The sequence below is a fragment of the Artemia sp. Qi Xiang Cuo genome, chromosome 16 (assembly GCF_049724085.1).
Source record: "Artemia sp. Qi Xiang Cuo chromosome 16, ASM4972408v1, whole genome shotgun sequence".
NCBI classification, from domain to species: Eukaryota; Metazoa; Arthropoda; class Branchiopoda; order Anostraca; family Artemiidae; genus Artemia; species Artemia sp. Qi Xiang Cuo.
This window is the reverse complement of record NC_142809.1, coordinates 13,071,383-13,091,026: the sequence shown is the minus strand read 5'-3', so window position 1 is coordinate 13,091,026 and position 19,644 is coordinate 13,071,383. Positions and strand designations below refer to the sequence as shown.

At 34.0% G+C, this 19,644-nt stretch overlaps 1 protein-coding gene across 1 annotated transcript in view; it reads right to left on the bottom strand.

Annotated features, from left to right (window-relative positions):
* LOC148942584 (NPC intracellular cholesterol transporter 1-like) overlaps nt 1–19,298 on the bottom strand; it is a 207,138-nt gene extending 187,840 nt beyond the window's left edge. Inside the window, exon 1 of the mRNA XM_089102048.1 lies at nt 18,987–19,298. Within this exon, the coding sequence (XP_088958174.1) occupies nt 18,987–19,156 (170 nt within the window). The 5' untranslated portion in view covers nt 19,157–19,298. The remainder of the gene's footprint in view (nt 1–18,986) is intronic.
* Between the last annotated feature and the right edge of the window lie 346 nt (nt 19,299–19,644).

The following is a 19,644-nucleotide window of genomic DNA, read 5'->3' as shown; positions in this document are numbered from 1 at the left end:
ATGATTATTATAAAAAAAAAAAAAATATATAATAGCGCTAATTAAAAAATTTTTATAAAAAAAATATCATTAATTATATATATTTTTTCTTATATTGCTTATAGAGTGGTCGGGTATAACAAAAAAACAAATAAAATAGTACAAGTTTCCGTTCCGGAATCCAAGTGAATAAAGGAAACCAACTGCTAGAAGATTGATATAAAACGAAAATTTCAGTAACATTAAAAAAAAAAAAAAGAAGGAAAAATATTTCGCAAGCAAAATGTAAAAATAAATCCTATATAAAATCCCTATAGAACTTAAATATAAATCAGAATTGTATAAATTAAAATGATAAATTCCATAGGCAGACTTCAGCCTATAGAAACGTAATAGAACATCTTAGTAAGTGATAAGTCCTTTTGTATGAAATATAGATAGCTCTTTTGATTACAGTTTTAGAAGTCTAGAAATCTATTTCAAATGATTGATATCATATTTTTCATAGAATGAGTTAGCAACGTCAATAATATATAAAGTAAACATATAAGCATATCTCAAAAAGAAAAGCATCGTCAGGAATTCAAAGTGCAATAAACATAGGTGAAAAGTAAAACAATATTGTACAATTTAAATACCGATCTCGGGAACAGATTTTTACCAATAGAGGTGCAATATAACCCGGGGCCCCATAGGTGCTTCCTAAGACAAAAAAAAAGACAAGAACCAAAAAAAAAAGAGGGAGACAATTTGTTCGTTTTAATTCCGGTAATGGCGTAGTCGAACGCTAATTAACATATCTTTAAGCCCGGTATGAAACTACCAGAAATAATAGTGCTTCGATAAGTAATTCCTGTAATGTAGAGAATAATTTCGTATCATTCGTTAACCAAGAAAATACGCAAATAGTTAACAAGGTCATATAATAACGTACCTGAGAAACACAAGTAAGACAGGCTAAAGCAAAAAAAGAGGAATTAATTAATTTATATTTTTTACTAGTGATGACCCTCTATCGTAGAAGCGCTTCGCTCTCAAAAACAGCAGTACCACGAACAAAAACTATAACCAACGTCCAAGGTAATTAAACCAGTAATTGTGTAAGTAATTGTAATTGTAATTGTATAAGTAATTATATTAACAATAATGACGTTATTGCCAAACAGCCGCTAAGGGTATAACGAAACCAATCATCAAAAAAAAAAACTGCCAATTGTATCAATGATTATAACTAGAAATTTTCCTAGAAAAAGCTGTAGCAAAAAAAAAAAAATAACCAAATATAAGACCAATACAATTCTGCCTTGATGCGGCCTAGTAAATTTTTCACAAACCAGATAATAAAAAGATAAAAAAAAAAAATTTTCTCCCAGGACAATTATCGCGTATAACTGCGGAAAAACAGTATTTATCAAATTTTTACTAAACGTATAAACGAGCCACGGCTTTTGATCCGAGTTAATCCCTACTCCCCCCAGGCAGGACTATAATATAGTAAGTCACACATGATTTCAAGAGCTAAGTCTCGTCCACTATGGAACAAGTATAATTAACTGAAGTTACCAAGGCGATAATAAACTTATATATGATTAATTCAAGGGTAATTTCAAAAACAGGCGGAAGTTAAGTTGTAAAGGAGAACAAGCGAATAAATTGTAGCATCTGTAAAACGCCACTGCCCTTTGCTCCGAGAAATGTTTCCTAAAACCCTAAATCATAAGGTAAATCAAAGCTAAATCCTTGAATTCTCTCCTTAAATCAAGTTCCGAAAGACGAAAAACCTAATAAAGATTAACACGATAAAATGCCAAAGAAAAGGAACCACAGAATGAAATAAGTAATGTTCAAATCAAAATTGCGAGTCCCCCCCCCCTTTTTTTTTATAGTCGCACAGCTCACCTGTGTGGCACGTCTGTGGCATAACGCATAGTGCCGCGATAAAAAAAAAAAAAAGAAAATTAAGAGACTATTCGGCGAATACTTTTTAGGATCATCTTAAAAATAAAAACATATACCTGTGAAAATCTTAATAACACCATACCTGCGCCATGTGGCACAACCCCTATCACAAAAAAATGCGTAAACTTAATTAATGCGAAAAAAAAAAACAGCTATACTTAATTACTTGCGCACTGTTAGGCGAAAATCGGGCCAATCCGCCGATTCCTAATTATTCACCCCCAGAATAGGGATAATATACCCTACGACAACCCAGAAGGATTATGATTGAAAATAATCTATTTTATTATATAACAAGACCGCCATATAAAACAGTCCCTTGCGTGTAATGATCTGGTTTTCAATAAACCCTAAATCAATAAAGATTTAGACAAAACATTTTAATTTCTACCCTTCAACTAATACGCAACAAAACTTAAATTTTACTTAATTTCATAAAAAAAAAAAAAAAAAAAAAAAAATCCCAAGAAAAAAGAATTAAAGATATTATAAGTAACATTATAATCAAATTTATGAGCCCCCCCCCCTTCAATCGTGCGGCATCTTAGTGGCATCAAAATATAGCAACAACGAATATATTTTAGTTTTCATTTGAGAATTATAAAGGAATTAAGTTCATATGGCCTATGCCAAACTACGAAACTCTCAAGTAATAACGCCACGTGGTGGAGATGTGAAAAGCATTATAGACTAGTGTGTTGTTGTCGGGCTATGTACTGAATTTTGACTCCCAAATCAGTATCCTTGTTTGTGAGGATCATTGAGCTATAATTTACTTGATGATAAGGCTTCAAAGGCCGTATATTTGGGAATCAACTTAGAACACGATATTCAGTGGCGTTAACTCCGCCACAGGATAAGAACGATTCGACATATTAAAAGTAAAGTTACACTTCAACTCACTTAACTCCAATTAACTAAAAGTATACAAAGCCAATGAAAGTAATACTTTAGTCGCGTCACGGCTAAATAAAATATCTAAATAAATGAAAAGAAAAAAACGTTACAGCCTAATAGCTGAATTTTGAATACATTAAAAAATAAATCTATATTTTCAAAAAAAGGGCCTTAACGAAATTAATTGAAACTATGGATATTTAAAAAAAAAAAGATTGTTTAAAAAGAAAAATTTGCCTCGTTAACCATAGATTACTTAAGAAAAATTTTGCTGTAAATAAGGGTTCAACAATTATAGAAATCGAATGCCACAGCACGATCTAATAGAAAACTTTAGAGTTCCCTCAAGCCGATCGACAGATATCGCACTAATTGAAATATACTAACCTGTAATATAATACAATCCTTTCCTTAATGTTTCAAACTCGAAAACCCACACGGACCATGTAAAATATATTTTTGGCAAAAAAAACCCAGTATTAACCCCTCATTTACTTCGTTAGGTAAAAAAAAAAAAAAAAAAAAAAATTTTTTTTTCTTTTATTTAAAAAAAAAACACTTAAAAAAAGCGAGGCATAATTTTAGCCGAAGAATCAGTAGTAACATCCCTCGCACTTCGAATGTAACAAAAATTTTTTTTTCTCTTTCGGCAATTAATAAAAGCTCAATATACATGGCAATTCTAATTCATAAAAGCAAAATAAAATAGACAACGAACAACCCAATGAAGTACTCTAGAAATGGAATAAGAGCAATAATCCAAATGTCCATATAGTATACGATGATGGATCAACCCCCCAACCATGGGAGGTTAGAGCCAAGGACCAGCATGGTGTCTATTATCCCACCATGCAATCACTTGACTTCCATCCTCTGTCAAAAAAGTTACATAAATATGAGACTTGATTGCACAAAAAGACGTTGCTTGGCAAACACTACAACCCCTTGTTTGTCAAACGGCCTGAACAAATAAACCGTCAGTTGTAGGTAGCGGTGGCCACAGGGGAACGGCAATGGTGTTATTGTCTTTCTGTTACCGTTACCATTTGGTCCTAGCTCTCTATGATTAACAACTATGGAAATACGAAAGGCAAACAAGCAACAAGGAAATGTGATAAATGAATGGCCCCTCCCCAGTTATGGGAAACCGTGGAGAAGTGTAGACGATGGATGGTGTATATATAACATCACTTTTCCATTAAGGCCATAGCCCTCTTATGAGAAACGACCAGACAGTTACAAAAAGTGACTACACATAATGAAAAACTACAGTTTTGGAATCGGACAAAACTACCATGAGTCATGGGAAGCCGGCGGGCAACTGTCGAAACCTGTAATGCCTTTTATCTCATTGGTCATAATAGTTTATAATAAATATATAGTGAATAATACATATCTAAATCCGATAAACCCTTCAATGGGATCCACAATTTTCCAGGTTACCCCAAGAGATTATAAAGACATAAAGAAAATAACCCTGAATTTCTTCCAAGAAGAGGAAAAGTTTGGAAGAAAAATAGTCCCTGGGTTAAACGTAATCGTGCGTGAGCAATTATGCTGTTGCCAATCGCACGTAAATTTAAGTTTCTCTTTAGTAAAAATAATAAATGACCCATTGTCTTTATCTCAGTTGTGCCGGAAAGTCATTCGTCAAAATATGCGAAGGAATGACATAACCGCCACTTTGGAAGGCCTGCACCTCCCAAACCAACTATTAGTGTATTTAATGTACCTAAATATATCTGAAAACGGTAAAAATGATATAATTTTTGAACTCCAATTTCTCAGCCCAAATGTTTCTTCATGGGAAGATTATCGACTTCTAGATATGCTTAAATCTCCAAATTCAAAGGCGGCATCGCCGGATGATGCACCCATAATGAAATTAAAACCCAACCTCAGTGGGAGAAACTGTATATATAAATAACCTTGTTAAAATGAATGATGAAAGAACCCTATAATATTACCTGAAGTGTTATAACCATGAAAATCGATGAGTATAAAAAAATGCATTATAAACCAGTATTGTGTTAATATTTATGGAACTGCGAATTAGTGTAAATATCACAAGGTCTAAATACATTATCAATATATTGACAAAAAGGTAGTTTTTCGAAAGTCTCTATACTTATAGACTATAAAGCGACCGCAAAGTCGTTAAACTAGAGTACGGAACTTTAGGAATGAAATTATGTTCGAACACACAAATAGCCAGGTGCAAGGTGGCACCGGTGAAAAAGTAGTTCAACTTCAACCTAAAGTTGCCTTGTTTTTTCCACACAAAGTAAATATTCATTATTGGTTAACATGGAGCTTTGGGTAAGTTATGGTCGAACGAATTAGTACCCGATGTATTGAGGAAATGCCGGTTAAAAGGTAGTTTGACTTCGACCTAGAGTGTACCATAATCATAACCAATCTTGAAAAAAAAAATTATAAATTGAACAAAGATCAGTGGAAACTGCCTCTTATTTCAGAAGAAAGGCCAAAGCAATAATTGACACGGAGTTCATATGCATAAAGAACGCAAAAGAAGATGTCATATACTCAGCGACAATTATCATTGTTAATAAATAAAAGGACTAAGTCTTTGCGAAAAAAAAAAATGGAACGTCAAATAAGATTTAAGAAAATATGACGAAAAATCGTATAGTTTCGGAATACGATTGGCAAATAAACCCAAATATCGATCCGTAACAGGAAAATTGGGAATAAAATACAATGCGAGAAAGGATTAGTACCTTCAATATATGTAGAAGCCATGTGGCTAACGATGTTAGCTGTTCGCGTAATAATGCAATCTATATTCAAAACCCTAAAGAATAAAACAAAAAAAAATAGGAATAGATTACATTGCAAAATAAATTAACACATATTAAATTTAGCATTAGACAGGAAGGTGCAATTAACGAAGGCCATCATAATTTTCATTGTTAACGCAGTGGCCCAAGACGACATGAGGAAGGGAATCATACCTAAGCATGGGAACTACCCCCTAAATTGTCATATTGCATGAGAATTATGAATTCTCCTATTCACAAGGAGACCGAAGATTATCACATTCGTGGAACCGATGTGGAGCGTCTTCAGCTCCTTCTAAAGGAATATTTAGTCGTTCACGAGGCTGAAGCTCATTGATTCCACTAACCATGAGGATTTTGTTGACTCAAGTTATGGAAAAATTATGAGACCACGGAGACAAAACCCAGAGGAGGATTGTATTGAGCCAAGTGAAATGCAAAACCTAAACCCGGAACTCCCCGATAACCCTTAAGCAAAAAATAAGGGAGGACATAATCGAGCGAATGGGAGTAGAGGTCCTCATTCGTGCCATGTCCAATCCAAAATTTTCACTTAATTTTTTGTGCAAGTCCATACAGCTGCAAAATATATTTCTTAAGCGGTATGGACACGCATAGACAATAAAGATTTGTAAATTTATGGTAAATCAAGACCTCTCATATAAACCATATTGCCTACCTCGCAAATAGTAGTAGAATAGAAAAGTAAATGTTAAAGTAGATGAGTGTTGAATAATATTTAAAAAATGTAATGAATGTTGAATATGTGCCAGATGCACATATATACGTGTATACCCATAGTCATCAATTTTGAAAATTTTATAGTGTTATTTTTTTTTTTACATAATCATTTTTCTGATGATTACCTTATTTATATGATAATAATCTAATGATTGCGGTAACATGCATGAAAGCATGAAATCTGCCCTTATTTTTTTAGCATTGCGTTTAACTGTACCTGTACTAAATTGATGTTATTAATACCACTAATCATGACTATTATTTCAAAAAATTGTCCGCGCAGAATATTATGAAAACCGTATGTTGTTGTTATATATGTTTTAACTTATGTAATTGTAAAGAGCATATGATTCTGCCCAGATATTTATATTCTAGGAAGCAAAGTAATCAGTGCAGATTAATTATGGTGTACCAGCATGCAACACGGATACAACCCAGTAGCATCTACTCTCATCATTCATCAACCACCGACAAGTACTCACCAAGGAAATATCTCAAGATGATATCCTGATCACCAGTCCAAATCACAAAAACATTGTACCAGGTAATTTTATCTCAAGCAATATCGGCAACCAAGGACACTATACAGATATGCCTGAATCAATGATTACATAAAGAAACACCTCGAACAGTCATGTCGTAAAACTGTAGAAATAACCGTCAAATCCTTAGACGGCAACGGCCTTAAGATTTAATGTTTGAAACATCAAGAATAAACCTAGACTAAATCACTGAAGGGCCATATATCTTAAGCCCAACGTTAGAGACAATATACTAAACAAGACAAACATATTTATTTTTAACTATCAAAACCATATCGGACGTCACAAAGCAAAACCATCTTCCCCGAAATGAACAAACAATCATAATCAATTTTGTGGGAACCATAAAGTGTACGTGTTAAAGTTTTTCCCAAAATGAAGCGTTCAGAGAAGAGAACCAAACAGCTACTACCGTGTTAATCTCCATAATTAAGCCCTCAATGATTGTGTATAATATAACCGTAAATCAAAGACAATGCGTCGAGCCAAGTTCCTTAGATCAAGTGTTGATCATGACATAGATAACGTTAAGTGTCGTAACACAGCCCAAAGTCCAAATGAAAGATGGACTAAACGTAGACAATTTACGAGAAATACAAACTGTACGAGTATTAGATTTTCCGAGGATAAAAAGTATCAAGAAGAGATACCCAGCCCAGCGATCAAGATACCCATTTGATGTAATTAATTCAAAAGGGTTACGTACCTAGGACACAATTCAACAATTCCACGACATCAACCCCTCGTATACGCCGTGACAAACCACGCACGGACAGTTTTATGCGTGTAGTCGTACTTGTGAAAAACATAAACACTGTTCCAAAGAACGAGTGACAGGAGGGAAACGCCAAGAAGACAAACAATGAACAATTAGCCAACCCAGTAATTAATTGAATGGAAGCCCAAAGTAAGAGTGAAAACGTATGTGAGTAATATAGACACGTAGAATGATGAAGTAAGTGCGAAATCCTATTTATCTAGATAATAACTATAATGAACATAAAGAGCTTTTAATAAAATATGAAAATCAGTGTAAATTACGTAAGCTCAGTGTTGCAATAAGACATCAAGATCAGAATCTATTAATGTGTCAAACTTTTTCTTGCAAATTATTTTAATTTTAATTTGCCAAAAATTTAGACGTAGTTATATGTTTTAGACGTAGACAGATGTTTTTGAAATCAAATACCTATCATACCGACATAGCGTCTGGTGGAAGTATAAACTAGCATTAAATAACAAAATAATTACAAAAGCGGAACTTAACTAGTTGGAGCCATATAGAAGTATTAGAACATCAAGTGAAGGAATTTTAATATTAGGTGAAGGGATAGTAATATAATCGTGCCTATGTAACGTCAGGTGGAAGTATAAATTAGCATTAGAAGTAGCAAACATGTATCACGTTAAGTAATAAAGCAATTATTAATGCCGAACTTGGATTAGTTAAAACTAAGTAGAAGTATTATCATATCAGGTGAAGGAATAAAAATTTAATCGTGTCATTTTAGCGTCAGGTGAAAGTAAAGTCGAGTATTAGAAAGGCAAAATGTACCATTTTCAGTGATGAGATAATCGTATCAGGTGAAGGTAAACTTAGTGTTAGGTGGAGGAAATAATAATTACTATATAATCACATAACCTAATGCAAAAACTCTTTGGCCCCTTCGCCAAATCGAGTGATTAGGCCTTGAACTTTAAAATTTTTTTTTTTAAATTTATAGTATATTATATAAATAAGTTATATATAAAAAAAGAAACTTTATTAAATTTAAAAAAGAGGATATATTAAAATTAATCTTTAAAAACAAACTACTTTAAAAAAAAAAAAAAAACAAATTCGACGTTTGGAGTCGCGTAAAAAAGAGTTGTCACTCTTTAAATGTTGTTTTGAGTTTTTTTAATTGGATAGTGTATCAAAAAATATAAATAAAAATAAACCAAAAAAAGTTACCCCAGTAAAATAACATCACCCAAGAATGTGAATTCAAAAATTCTAGTAACCCACAGATCAAACAAAGATCAAGCGTTCAATTTAAAATACAGAAATAAGCGCAGTGAATTAAACAAAATTCTTTCCCACAGAAAATGCAACAAGTAAATCTGACCCCCCGTCTCCAAAGTATCCAGTAAATATTAGCTTGATCAAATCTTATACGACAGGTGATAACACCTGTGTTTGAATAATAAGAGCTCGAAAATACCAAACTGTCAAGAAAGTAAGATTTACAATACAAAAAAAAGTAGTCACTCGAGATTTAAAATATTTGCTTAAAATATTTGCTTTTTTCTGTAGACTAATTTTAACACTTTATTATATTAGTGAAATTAAATTTTTTTATACTTTACAAATTTAAAAAGAAGTAAAATTTAATGCCTCTTAAATCTGAGCGACCCCATGCTGGGAAAATATTACAATATAAAACTTTGATCGTTTTAAAAAATACCAAAGTTATATCTTAAAAGTCATAAATTAATCGACACCTGTTAGCAAAATATTGCAGTGTAGAATTTTTAGTTGCTAGAAAAATTCCAGAGTGACATCTTAAAAGTCATAAATTAAGCGACACCTGTTAGCAAAATATTGCAGTGTAGAATTTTTAGTTGCTAGAAAAATTCCAGAGTGACATCTTAAAACTCATAAACTGTAATTAAACCCGAGTAGATCATTGGTGCAAGCCAGTCCAATAGTAATGTAGGACAATAGCGCAGCCAATGAGGACTGAGAAAATATACTTTTAGCAACGCCTAAACGTAACCTCCGGCATAGTTGCAGAGGATAGATAGTTAGAACTTAACAATTTTGCACCAGTCTATTTTCAGGGTTATTCTATGAGTCTTTTTTCAGTCTCAGTTTGAGTCTTACACCATGATTGCGGTTGTAACAAACTTTTGAAGTATACAAACTTTGAATCATTTCCTATGTTGTGAATTTGTTGATATAACCAAGAACTCTGCGACTATTATGTAAGTACAATAAATGCATCATTATCTTATTTTACTCTCTTGTGTTAATATTTCTCAAGCTCGATAGTCCTTGTGGCTCCACTCGCTCCTAAGGGGAACCGAAACTCATCAATCTGATTTCGAGTCAGTATGGCCGTTAATATAAGCTCCCTACATGTACTTCTGGATTAAGCTCCCCCACTCTAGAAGTTCAGCCTCCACTCAGGTAAGCCACCCGCTGACCGCTAACCAAGAGTTTAACTAAATTTCCCATTGGATAAACTAAATGGAAACTCCCAAAAAAAGATATAAGAATTAGTCGTTTTGAAAACCCCCCCAATAGAACTAGCTTTAACTAACCAAACTCGGCTGTCCACCATTTTCAAAGGAAAACCCCCCCATTAGAGTACTACTAACTAACTGCGGCACCAAACCGCCTGAGGTCAACATAGCTACGCACGCTCCTCCTCCATCCCAATCTATTCAAAACCTCTCTTAACACTCTCCGAGGAAGTTCCCATTTTGCTTAAATATTTCCTTGCGATATCCTCCCACCCCATTCGGTGACGACCTGCTTTTCGTTTTGAACTACCTTTATTACAAAACCTAAAAAACGGGTTGAATAACAATAGTGAAAGGGCTCGTTGTATTTGCTTTCAGGGTCGTATCAAAGATTTATTTTGGGGGGGAGTTTAGAAGTGTTTTTTTTCGGTGAGTTTAACAAAAAAATTAAAACGCATCAAAAATTTGTTTATACTCGCTTTTTTACGTTTTTAATGGTCGGGCAACCATTTCAGGGGGGATCAAACCCTATACCCCCCCCCAACGAAATACGGCCTTATTTGCTTTAAACAGTAAAATTTCCATCTTACATATTTTGAAAGGACTTTATGTTTCAGGAGATTATGTTCTATAGAATTCTAAAAGGGGACTCCCCATCAGGGGCGGATCCAGGATTTTTTTAGGGGGGGGGCAAATTAGGTTGATCCGATAAAATTGCGTTAGGAGCAAGTCTAATTAACGCTAACTTGTGTCAATTAAGTAAATTATACTACTTTAGTCTACTTTAGGGGGGGGGGCGTGCGCCCACCTGGAACCACTACTGCTCTCCATGTCCTTTCCTTTGCCCAAATTCACTATATTTTAACAGTAATCGACAAACGAAACCGCATTAAATCTCATTGGTAATGAAACACGGAAATATAGTAAATTGGCCATTGAAAAAACCTTTGCGCGAACCGGTATTAGTTTCCACCATTTTGAATGAACTTTCACTCTCTTTTAGACGGCAAATTGATTAGTATTGAGACATAGTTGATACTTTTTTGAAAAGTCAATGCCGACGAATTAAAGCGAACCGAAGGAAATAATAAGCACTCTGCTGTGGAAATTGGTTATTTTCTATGCATGATTTCTACTTGGATTGTAAAATTTTTAAGTCTAAATATAAATATCGTTTGTATTTAAGTCTAAATATAAACGACGATCTAAGAGAAGTACAGTGGCGGTTCTCGCCTCTCTTGCGCCCAGGGCAAAAAACATGATTAGCGCCCCCACCCCGTCTTCCAAAAATGTTCAGGCCAAATTTTGACAAAATTTTTATTTTAACAAAATTTGAATTGAAAATATCACAAAAATTAAAATTAATCAAATTCTGTCTACTTGCTTTTATTTTCAAGGAAGGGTGGTGAAAATATGGGAAAAATGAAAATTCCGGAGTCGATTTGCGTATAATTACTGCCAACTGCGCCCTCTACTTTATTTTAATAAAAATAAAATTTCGAGAATTGCAATAATAACCGCTAGATTCTTTGTTTAAAAATTTACGTCCCTAAAATTTCAGCGCCCGGGGCAAGTGCTCCACCCGGCCCTCTAAAATCCCCTCTGAAGAAGTGTGGTCTCCCCTTCAAAGGAGACAGGGGCAGTAATGGAAAGTTGTTGTTGCCTAGTATCAATTCTAAATGGAAACGTGAGGGGGAAAGGTAGTTGTAATCCCCTTTGAAGTTTTAATCCTTTCACGAATTTTGGGGCTTCGCCCCAAAATTTGCTTCCGGTCTTGTTTTGAAAAAAATATATCTTCAAACGAAGATGGTGTTATTTCGATAACATCAAATTTTTTTCCTGTGGCGGTCTTTTTGACCCTGATAAATTTAAAGCGATAATTTTTTAAGGTACAATAAATTTATTTTGGACTTCTAATTTTAAACCACTACAGTCTACAAATATTCAATGGTACTTGTCAGGCACGTAAACAGACATTGTTTTTGGAGGAGGAAATTCCGGAGAAGTGATCCTAAAAAAGCGAGGGCTCTTTACTTTCTTAAATCTGCATCATGGTTATTCTCAATAATTTATGAGACAACGGAGCCAGAGCATGACAAAACGAGTAACTTTGAATTTTATCAATTGCCCCTCTAGATTTTTATCACCCCCCTGACATTTTGAAAATAGATTCTTTGGTACTTTCATTGAACAATACCCCTTTTTTTTATTTTCATTGAAAAATAAAACTTGTTGTTCTATATTCTAAAAATATATTCCCCCGTCTTGTATTTTCTTGAATTGACAACCCCTTGCCTGATACCAAAGGCTTTTGATTCTAGGCAGCCAGGAGAATTAAATAATAAAAAAAATGAAGTGAAAATGAGATATCATGGTTTAATTTGGTCAAATGGAAACTTAATGATATATATCCTTAAATATTAGAATTCAGTTTTTAATTCAAAATACCCCCGCATGCAGTTGTGCAGTGTTTGGAAGTAGTAGACTCCAAATTAAAAAAAAGAACCGTTGGTGAGAAACCAGCAAAAAGTAAACTAAACTATATTTCACCAAATAGTTTAAGATGGTGTTGCTTCATTTTTAAAATGTAATTGTCTTTGGGAAACAACAATTCAAATTTTTACAGACGAAGATTGATGTCAAGTTAGGCTAAATAATTCTGCTTCTTTATTTTCACGGTTGAACGTGGCAGCACTGACAAAACAAAAATATGATGCTGGCCTAATAGCTTTTAAGGTAAGCAGTTTTAAGATAAGAATAGACCTGAGACAAGAAGAGAATTTTTTTTTTTATTTTGATGTACTTGGTCAGAGCCGTATCGAATATTTTGTTTCTTGGGGGGGGAGGCAACAAAAAAACTAAAAAACACTAAAAATTATTTATTTACAGTTTTGCTATGTTTTTATGAGTCAGACAAATATTTTGAGGGGTGGGGGTTCAACCCCCCCCTTGGATACGGCTTTGTCTTTGGTATTTTAAAGGAATTTAGAAACTCTACAAAAAGCCTAACAAAATTAAGTAGATCAAAATGCACAAGAGAAAGTATTAACCACCTGTAGAGTCTTTCGCAGCATATTTACCGAAAGTCTTAATTAGTGAATCAACACGAAACAATGATTGTAATCAATTGCAGACCCATATTTACGTAAAATCAAATCTTGGTTAAGTAACCTTGACATGGTTGAAAAGGAGGCGTGCGACCGATTGGAAGCTACCTGATTTCGCACCAATATCACAAGATAGATAGCTATAGTCCAGAAACCAAGATTAGAAGCAAGGGGCTATCCAGTTTTCAATTTCTTGTACACCAGGTGACGTACATCAGGCTACTACTACTACTACTTCTGAAAACTCACTGCAGCACCAAGCCACCTGAGGTCAGCAGCTACGCACGCTCCTCCTCCATCCCAGTCTATTCAAAGTCCCCCTCTTTAAACTCTTCCAAGAAGTTCCCAATTCCTTTAAATCTTTCCTTGCGACATCCTCCCACCCCAACCGGGGAAAATCTGCTTTTTTAGGCCTTGACAGTTGTCCGATAAGGACAATCTGTCATCTTTCATCCACATTCTTCAAGCGCGCCAGAAATTTGCCGCACATGACGAAAGTGTGCCACGCATAGGGGAAACTGGTAGTATTCTGGAATGGTGAGAAACCAGATTGCGGTCGAGTAGACAGAAAGGGTCTTCTTATTTTACATATAAGTATACATGAGATCAGTCATTTTAATCTTTCATCCTAAATTAACATCATTTTAAATTAAGAGGCTTCAACAGTAGAAAATTAAGAAGACACATGGCAAATTACGCATACAGGAATTTATTCCTGGGGGGAATGAATTAAAAAAAATATTTAAAAATGTAAGAAGTCAGGCGCAAAATTTCTAAGTCTGGAACTTTTTGGGGAAATCCGGGACTTATGCACATACCTCAACCTATATACGATCTCAAATTATGTTGTCTCTTTCGTTATAATCAGAAAAATTCTTCAAAGGATTTTCAGCAATTTTTAGAGCTGGGGGGGGGCAGACAAACCGTACGTTAGAGTAAACGAAGGACCCTTCAAAGCTGTAAATTTCAAACTTTGTGGGCTTGAATATTAAATTTTCTAAAAATTATCTCAAAATCAGCCAAAACGTGACCCGCTAGAAGCTAAGTATCAAGGTAGGGATAATCACCTTCCCAAGGAGACCTCCGTTTTAAAACTATAACTTGTAAGTATCATGAACTTAGTGGGCCGGTTTAACATATGATTTTTGAAAAGTTCTAAAAGGAAATAGCTAAAAATTTACGGTAAATTTTTCGCAATTCATATTATTGACTTACGATACGAATAAAGTAAACATACCACTCGATGCCTTTTTTTTATGCTCTTTCCAAATATAATAATAATTTTTTTCGGAAATGAATTTTACCCCTACCCCTATATGTACCAATTCACGGTATGTATTTGCACATTAGGGGGTGGGGTAGGGGTGAATTTTATTTTTTGATGTAAATGAGAGGTAATTTTAAACTTTAACAACACACCCCCTCCCTAATGTGCAAATGTATACCCTGAATTGGTATATAGGGGTGGGGGTAAAATTCATTTCCGACAAAATGATATTTATATTTAGAAAGATCATAAAAAAAGGCATCGAGTGGTATGTTTACTTTATTCGTAAGTCAATAATATGAACTGCGAAATTGTTTACCAAATTTACTACGTAATTTGCAGGAATTAAGAGTAAAACTTCCTTCTCGAAGCGTAACAGAAAAAAACTAATATTGTAATATGTGAATTAATTTGCAAAATCCGAAAGGCTTAAATTCTCTTTAAGATCACTTTAATCTAAGATGCATATTGTTTACGTAATATCAGCCTATTACAAAAAAAAAATCGAAAACACTATGAATTATTTACTTATGAGATATCATTTTAAAACAATGACGGAATCTGTAACACTTCATTAATGCAGTTTTTTTGTAGTGGAAATGTAGGAAAACTCGGACGTGCAAATCCCCTCAAAACCAAAACCTTTTCTAACAGTCGGCCTTGCGGTATCAAAGTCCGGTTTTACATACACTTATTCTATAGTAATTCCGCATGTCCAGTTCCTGTTTTACACACCTTTTCTTCTGTTAGGAAGATGATGCAACATCAGCACGGATGCCCTCTGTCAAAACATAGCAACTAAACAAAAAATCAAATTTGAGTTAACGACGGACCTCCCTCGATCCCGACACGACCGACGGTGCAATCAGAATTTTTCTATCTACTAAGCTTTCTGAGGTTAGGCCTGAAATCGGTGGAGCTAAATTCAAATTTCCCTGGTTTTCAACAGCCAAGACCCAGCGATGATATGCTAGAATTATACAAAATAGTATCTGCGTCGAACAGAAACGAAATAGCAAGATCTTGAGATTCAGAAAGGATGTAAGAACAAGAGCTGGAAAAGGGCAGTGGCACCAATTCATGGAAATGTAGTGGGAGCAAAATGTGTTTTTAAAGTCTAAAGGGAGGGGGTAATTTTGTAGTTTTTTTGGTTTCCGATAGAAAACAGAAAACGAAATGGTAAGAACATTTTGAGATTCAAAAAGGATGTAAGAACAAGAGCTGGAAAGGGTCAGGAGTACCAATTCACGAAAACGTAGCGCGTGCAAAATCTAAAGGAAGGGGAGGGATAATTTTGTTGTTTTTTCGATTTTCAATAGAAAACAGAAAATGAAATGGCAAAGAGACCTTGACATTCAGAAACGATGTAAGAACAAGAGCTGGAAAAGGGCAGGGGTATCAATTCACAGAAATGCAGTGCGAAATAAACTAGTCAAAATAATTTTTTTCTATAACAAGACATGCTCAGTGTCAAAAATTAGTGTTTCAAGTTTTTTATGAACGCATTTCTATTTAGAAATCTGATTGCTGCTATAAAACAAAAGGGTTCAGGAAATATATGATCCAGCATTCAGCAAGATTTGTAAGATGTTCTATTCACCAAGCTTAATACAAGATTAATCTTTCGACAATAGGAATCGAGGTAAGTTAATTTTTTAAATAAATTACGAGGTGATACTAATTTGAAACAAAAACCATGTCTTTTTAATATACATTCCATTTTCAATTTTGCAATTTAGTATTTTAATTTCAAAGGCATTTCAAAGGTTTCATGTATAAATAAATTTATTTAATAAATTTATTTAATAATATTTAATAATTTTTAATATATAATAATTATATAAATAATAATAAAAAAAATATATAAATAAAAAAATATAATAATTATATAAATATAAATAATAATATTTAATATTTAATAAATTTATTATAACTTTCATCAGTCATTGGTGCATCTCAATTCTTGTTCAAAGAGCATCAGGGAAGCCAGCAACCCCGCAAAGATTAAATGATAAAAACGGGAAGGCGTCAGGACATCGAAACGTCAGGACCACTACCGTCAGGACATCGACAAAATCCGTCAGAACATCGACACGTCAGGACATCGACAGTCCTAACATCGACACGTCAGGACATCGATAGTTACAATCACTACCCGTCAGAACGTCGACAGTTAGACGAAAGTTAGATGAAATGGTAGCACCCCGATAAAAACAAGTTTTTCACATGGTAGTAAACTGTTAAGGCTTAAAAAGAACAAAACTTATCATAAGTATAAAGAGGGAGGGGGCTCGTAAACCCCATGCTCTACGTACCAAACTCTAGATTGTACAAAAACTGATACAATAAGTGTTTTCAAAATTGTACTGATAGTCATAATCCTTTGGAAATGAATATCTCATATAAGTGTATTTTCTTCAATATCCATAAAATATATAAGAGGGCGATAGCTCTTCATATTTAGGGTCCATAGACTTCTTGTATTTAGTTTTTATTCTGTTGGTTTCAAGGTCTAACGTAATTCTTTACTCAAGTAAAATCAATTATATTTTAGATTTAATTGTCTGTTCTTTTCTCATTCGTTTATATAGATATAAATTATAAACTTAGCAGATATGTGTTGAAGAACCAAACTCGCGACTGTGGGAGAGCGTGACCCTTGACCCGTTGAACTTGAAGCTAGTAGCGTTTGAGGGGTTCTTTGATGCCTTAAATATAGTGGATATACCCTATCCTTATTTTGTGTCTTATTATGTATCGACCTAATTTCGGCCAAAATTATGTTATGGGGGACAAAATGGCGGAAAATATTTGTTTAATGATGCGTTATCTCTTCTGCTTCTTAAAACGGGCAATAAATATAAAAAAAATAATTGAATGAACCTTGCTCTAGTTTCCACAGCAATTGGTTCGACATGAAAAAACTTTTCGAGGTAGTTTCAGACACAATGATATTTCATATAATTTCATAATTGTTTGAGGGAGCAAGACTTTATCAGTTAAATTCTGTTCTGTGGGGACAGCCACTAATCCTCCCCTTTTTGTTTATAGGCATATAAGAATATTTTTATTTTCTGTTCTAAGGTTCTCAGACTTGTTGAACTTCATGGCGTAATTCTCATGAAGGTCACATTTCTTAAAGGGGATATTTCTTCCTTTTTTACAAAAAATATACACATTTTAAGTAACTTTAAATTTATATCTTTGACATATCTGGAATCAACGTACAGATTAGATTTGATTGATTTATGTATTCTATAGAAATTTCCGTTTTTTAGAGTTTCGGTTAGTAATGACAAGGGTCGCCATTTACTTGCCATTGATTAGCGTCGATGGTCTGAAAAACTACAGGTTATTCAGAAACGTGTCACCAATTTCAATCAGCCCATGATATCTGAGAACACAAATAAGTTGAACAAAGTCAAAATTTTAGTAAAAATTAAAAAGAGAGGGAGAATTGCAGGAGGAGAAATGGAGTGGAGCAAGGCAGAAATTGTTGGGAACATCGGTCTAAAATTGACTGAAAGCGAAACGCCAAGTGGAGGACAAGAAAAAACAGCCAGCCCCCTTCCCATGGAGGACCAAAAATTAAAAAAAATCCAACTATTAACAAAGTTTACATAAATATAAAATATATTTTTAAAAAAGTTTTAGAAATTAAACTTGTAAATTCAACTTAAAGATAACTACACAAATTTTATATAAATAAATAAGTTTAAAAAAATAAAAATGTAATAAAATAAATATTGATAACATCTGTAAGCCTCCTCCGTAACCTATTTTAAAGAAGTGAAAAACTTATTGCGATTTTTAATGACAAAACCTAGAAATCTAAACAAAATAAATATTTAGACAACCTTTCTTCATTAAATGTCATGGATCTGTCTCTCAGCTGCTGGAAAACACCATGTGGATACATATGGTAAGCAGTGGAGCTCTTAATTGCAGAAACAAATTTTCGCATCTGCAAGATGTATTAAATGGTACAGCCCTTTTGTTATTATCGTGTTTCCTTCTCAGAAAGCATTCATAAGGAATTGCCCAAACCCTAACTCATAATGATAATTCCCCAATCAAAATTAGTCACAATTAATCAAGTCAAATTAGTTAAGTCAAATCGACCAAAATTAGTCCCTAGGTAAATATCTACCAAATCATATTATTGAGTTAGAACTAAAGTGAATACACCATTTAATTCTTTTTCTTATGCTTATTGCAAATATAATAAGCATTTATATCGGAAATTAATTGCAGCCCCCCTATCCTGGCCACGTCCGGAGAAGATTAAGCTAGGTATAGTCTAGGTAGGGGGGGGGGCTGAAATTCCTTTCTAATGTAAATAATTGTTATATTTATAATAAGCCTAAAAAGGCATTGAATGGTGTATTAACTTTAGTACTAACTCAATAATATGATTTCGTAGATATTGACCAGTCCCTAATCAAGTCAAAAATTAGAACCATACCTGAAAAATAAGTCTTCTAAACAATTGGTGACAAAGTGTGTGACCTTTCGGAAGCAATTGGAGTTAACCCTTTTTTTCTTCCTGCTGTTCATCACAAACTCCTTATAGTCAACTGCTGTCCAACTATGATTCAGCGTTTCCACGTGATTCACTTTACCCTCTATATCCATTTTATATCCAAAAAATTATCCGAAGTATATGGCAAATTAATTGTGCACTCTGATTCACATAGTACGCATGTACGGATCTTGGTACAGGTTCTTAGGCACTTGATTTGTACCGAGTGAGCGCTCTGAAACCCACAGCAACTAAAATGGTACTAAAATGTAATTTGGCTTCAAACTGTTTTTTCGCCAAGGCAATCTTTGCTGATGGTAATGACATTGGTTTCGACGCTGATGGACTTTCCACATATACATAACTTTAGCAGTTCTCTGTTCCCAAAACTGTTGTGTAACAAGGATTATCAATTGGGGGAGGGGGATGTTCCCCCCTTCCCTTAGATTTTGAAAAATTACTTTTTTATATCTTCACTAAAGTAACGAAAACAATAATAATTTTCCCATTAGATTGAAAAATTCAAACAGAACAAAATCCTTGCACCCCCCCCCCCGTATGTTTCCGTAAATTAGTTCCACTACAGGCAATTATGGGGGAG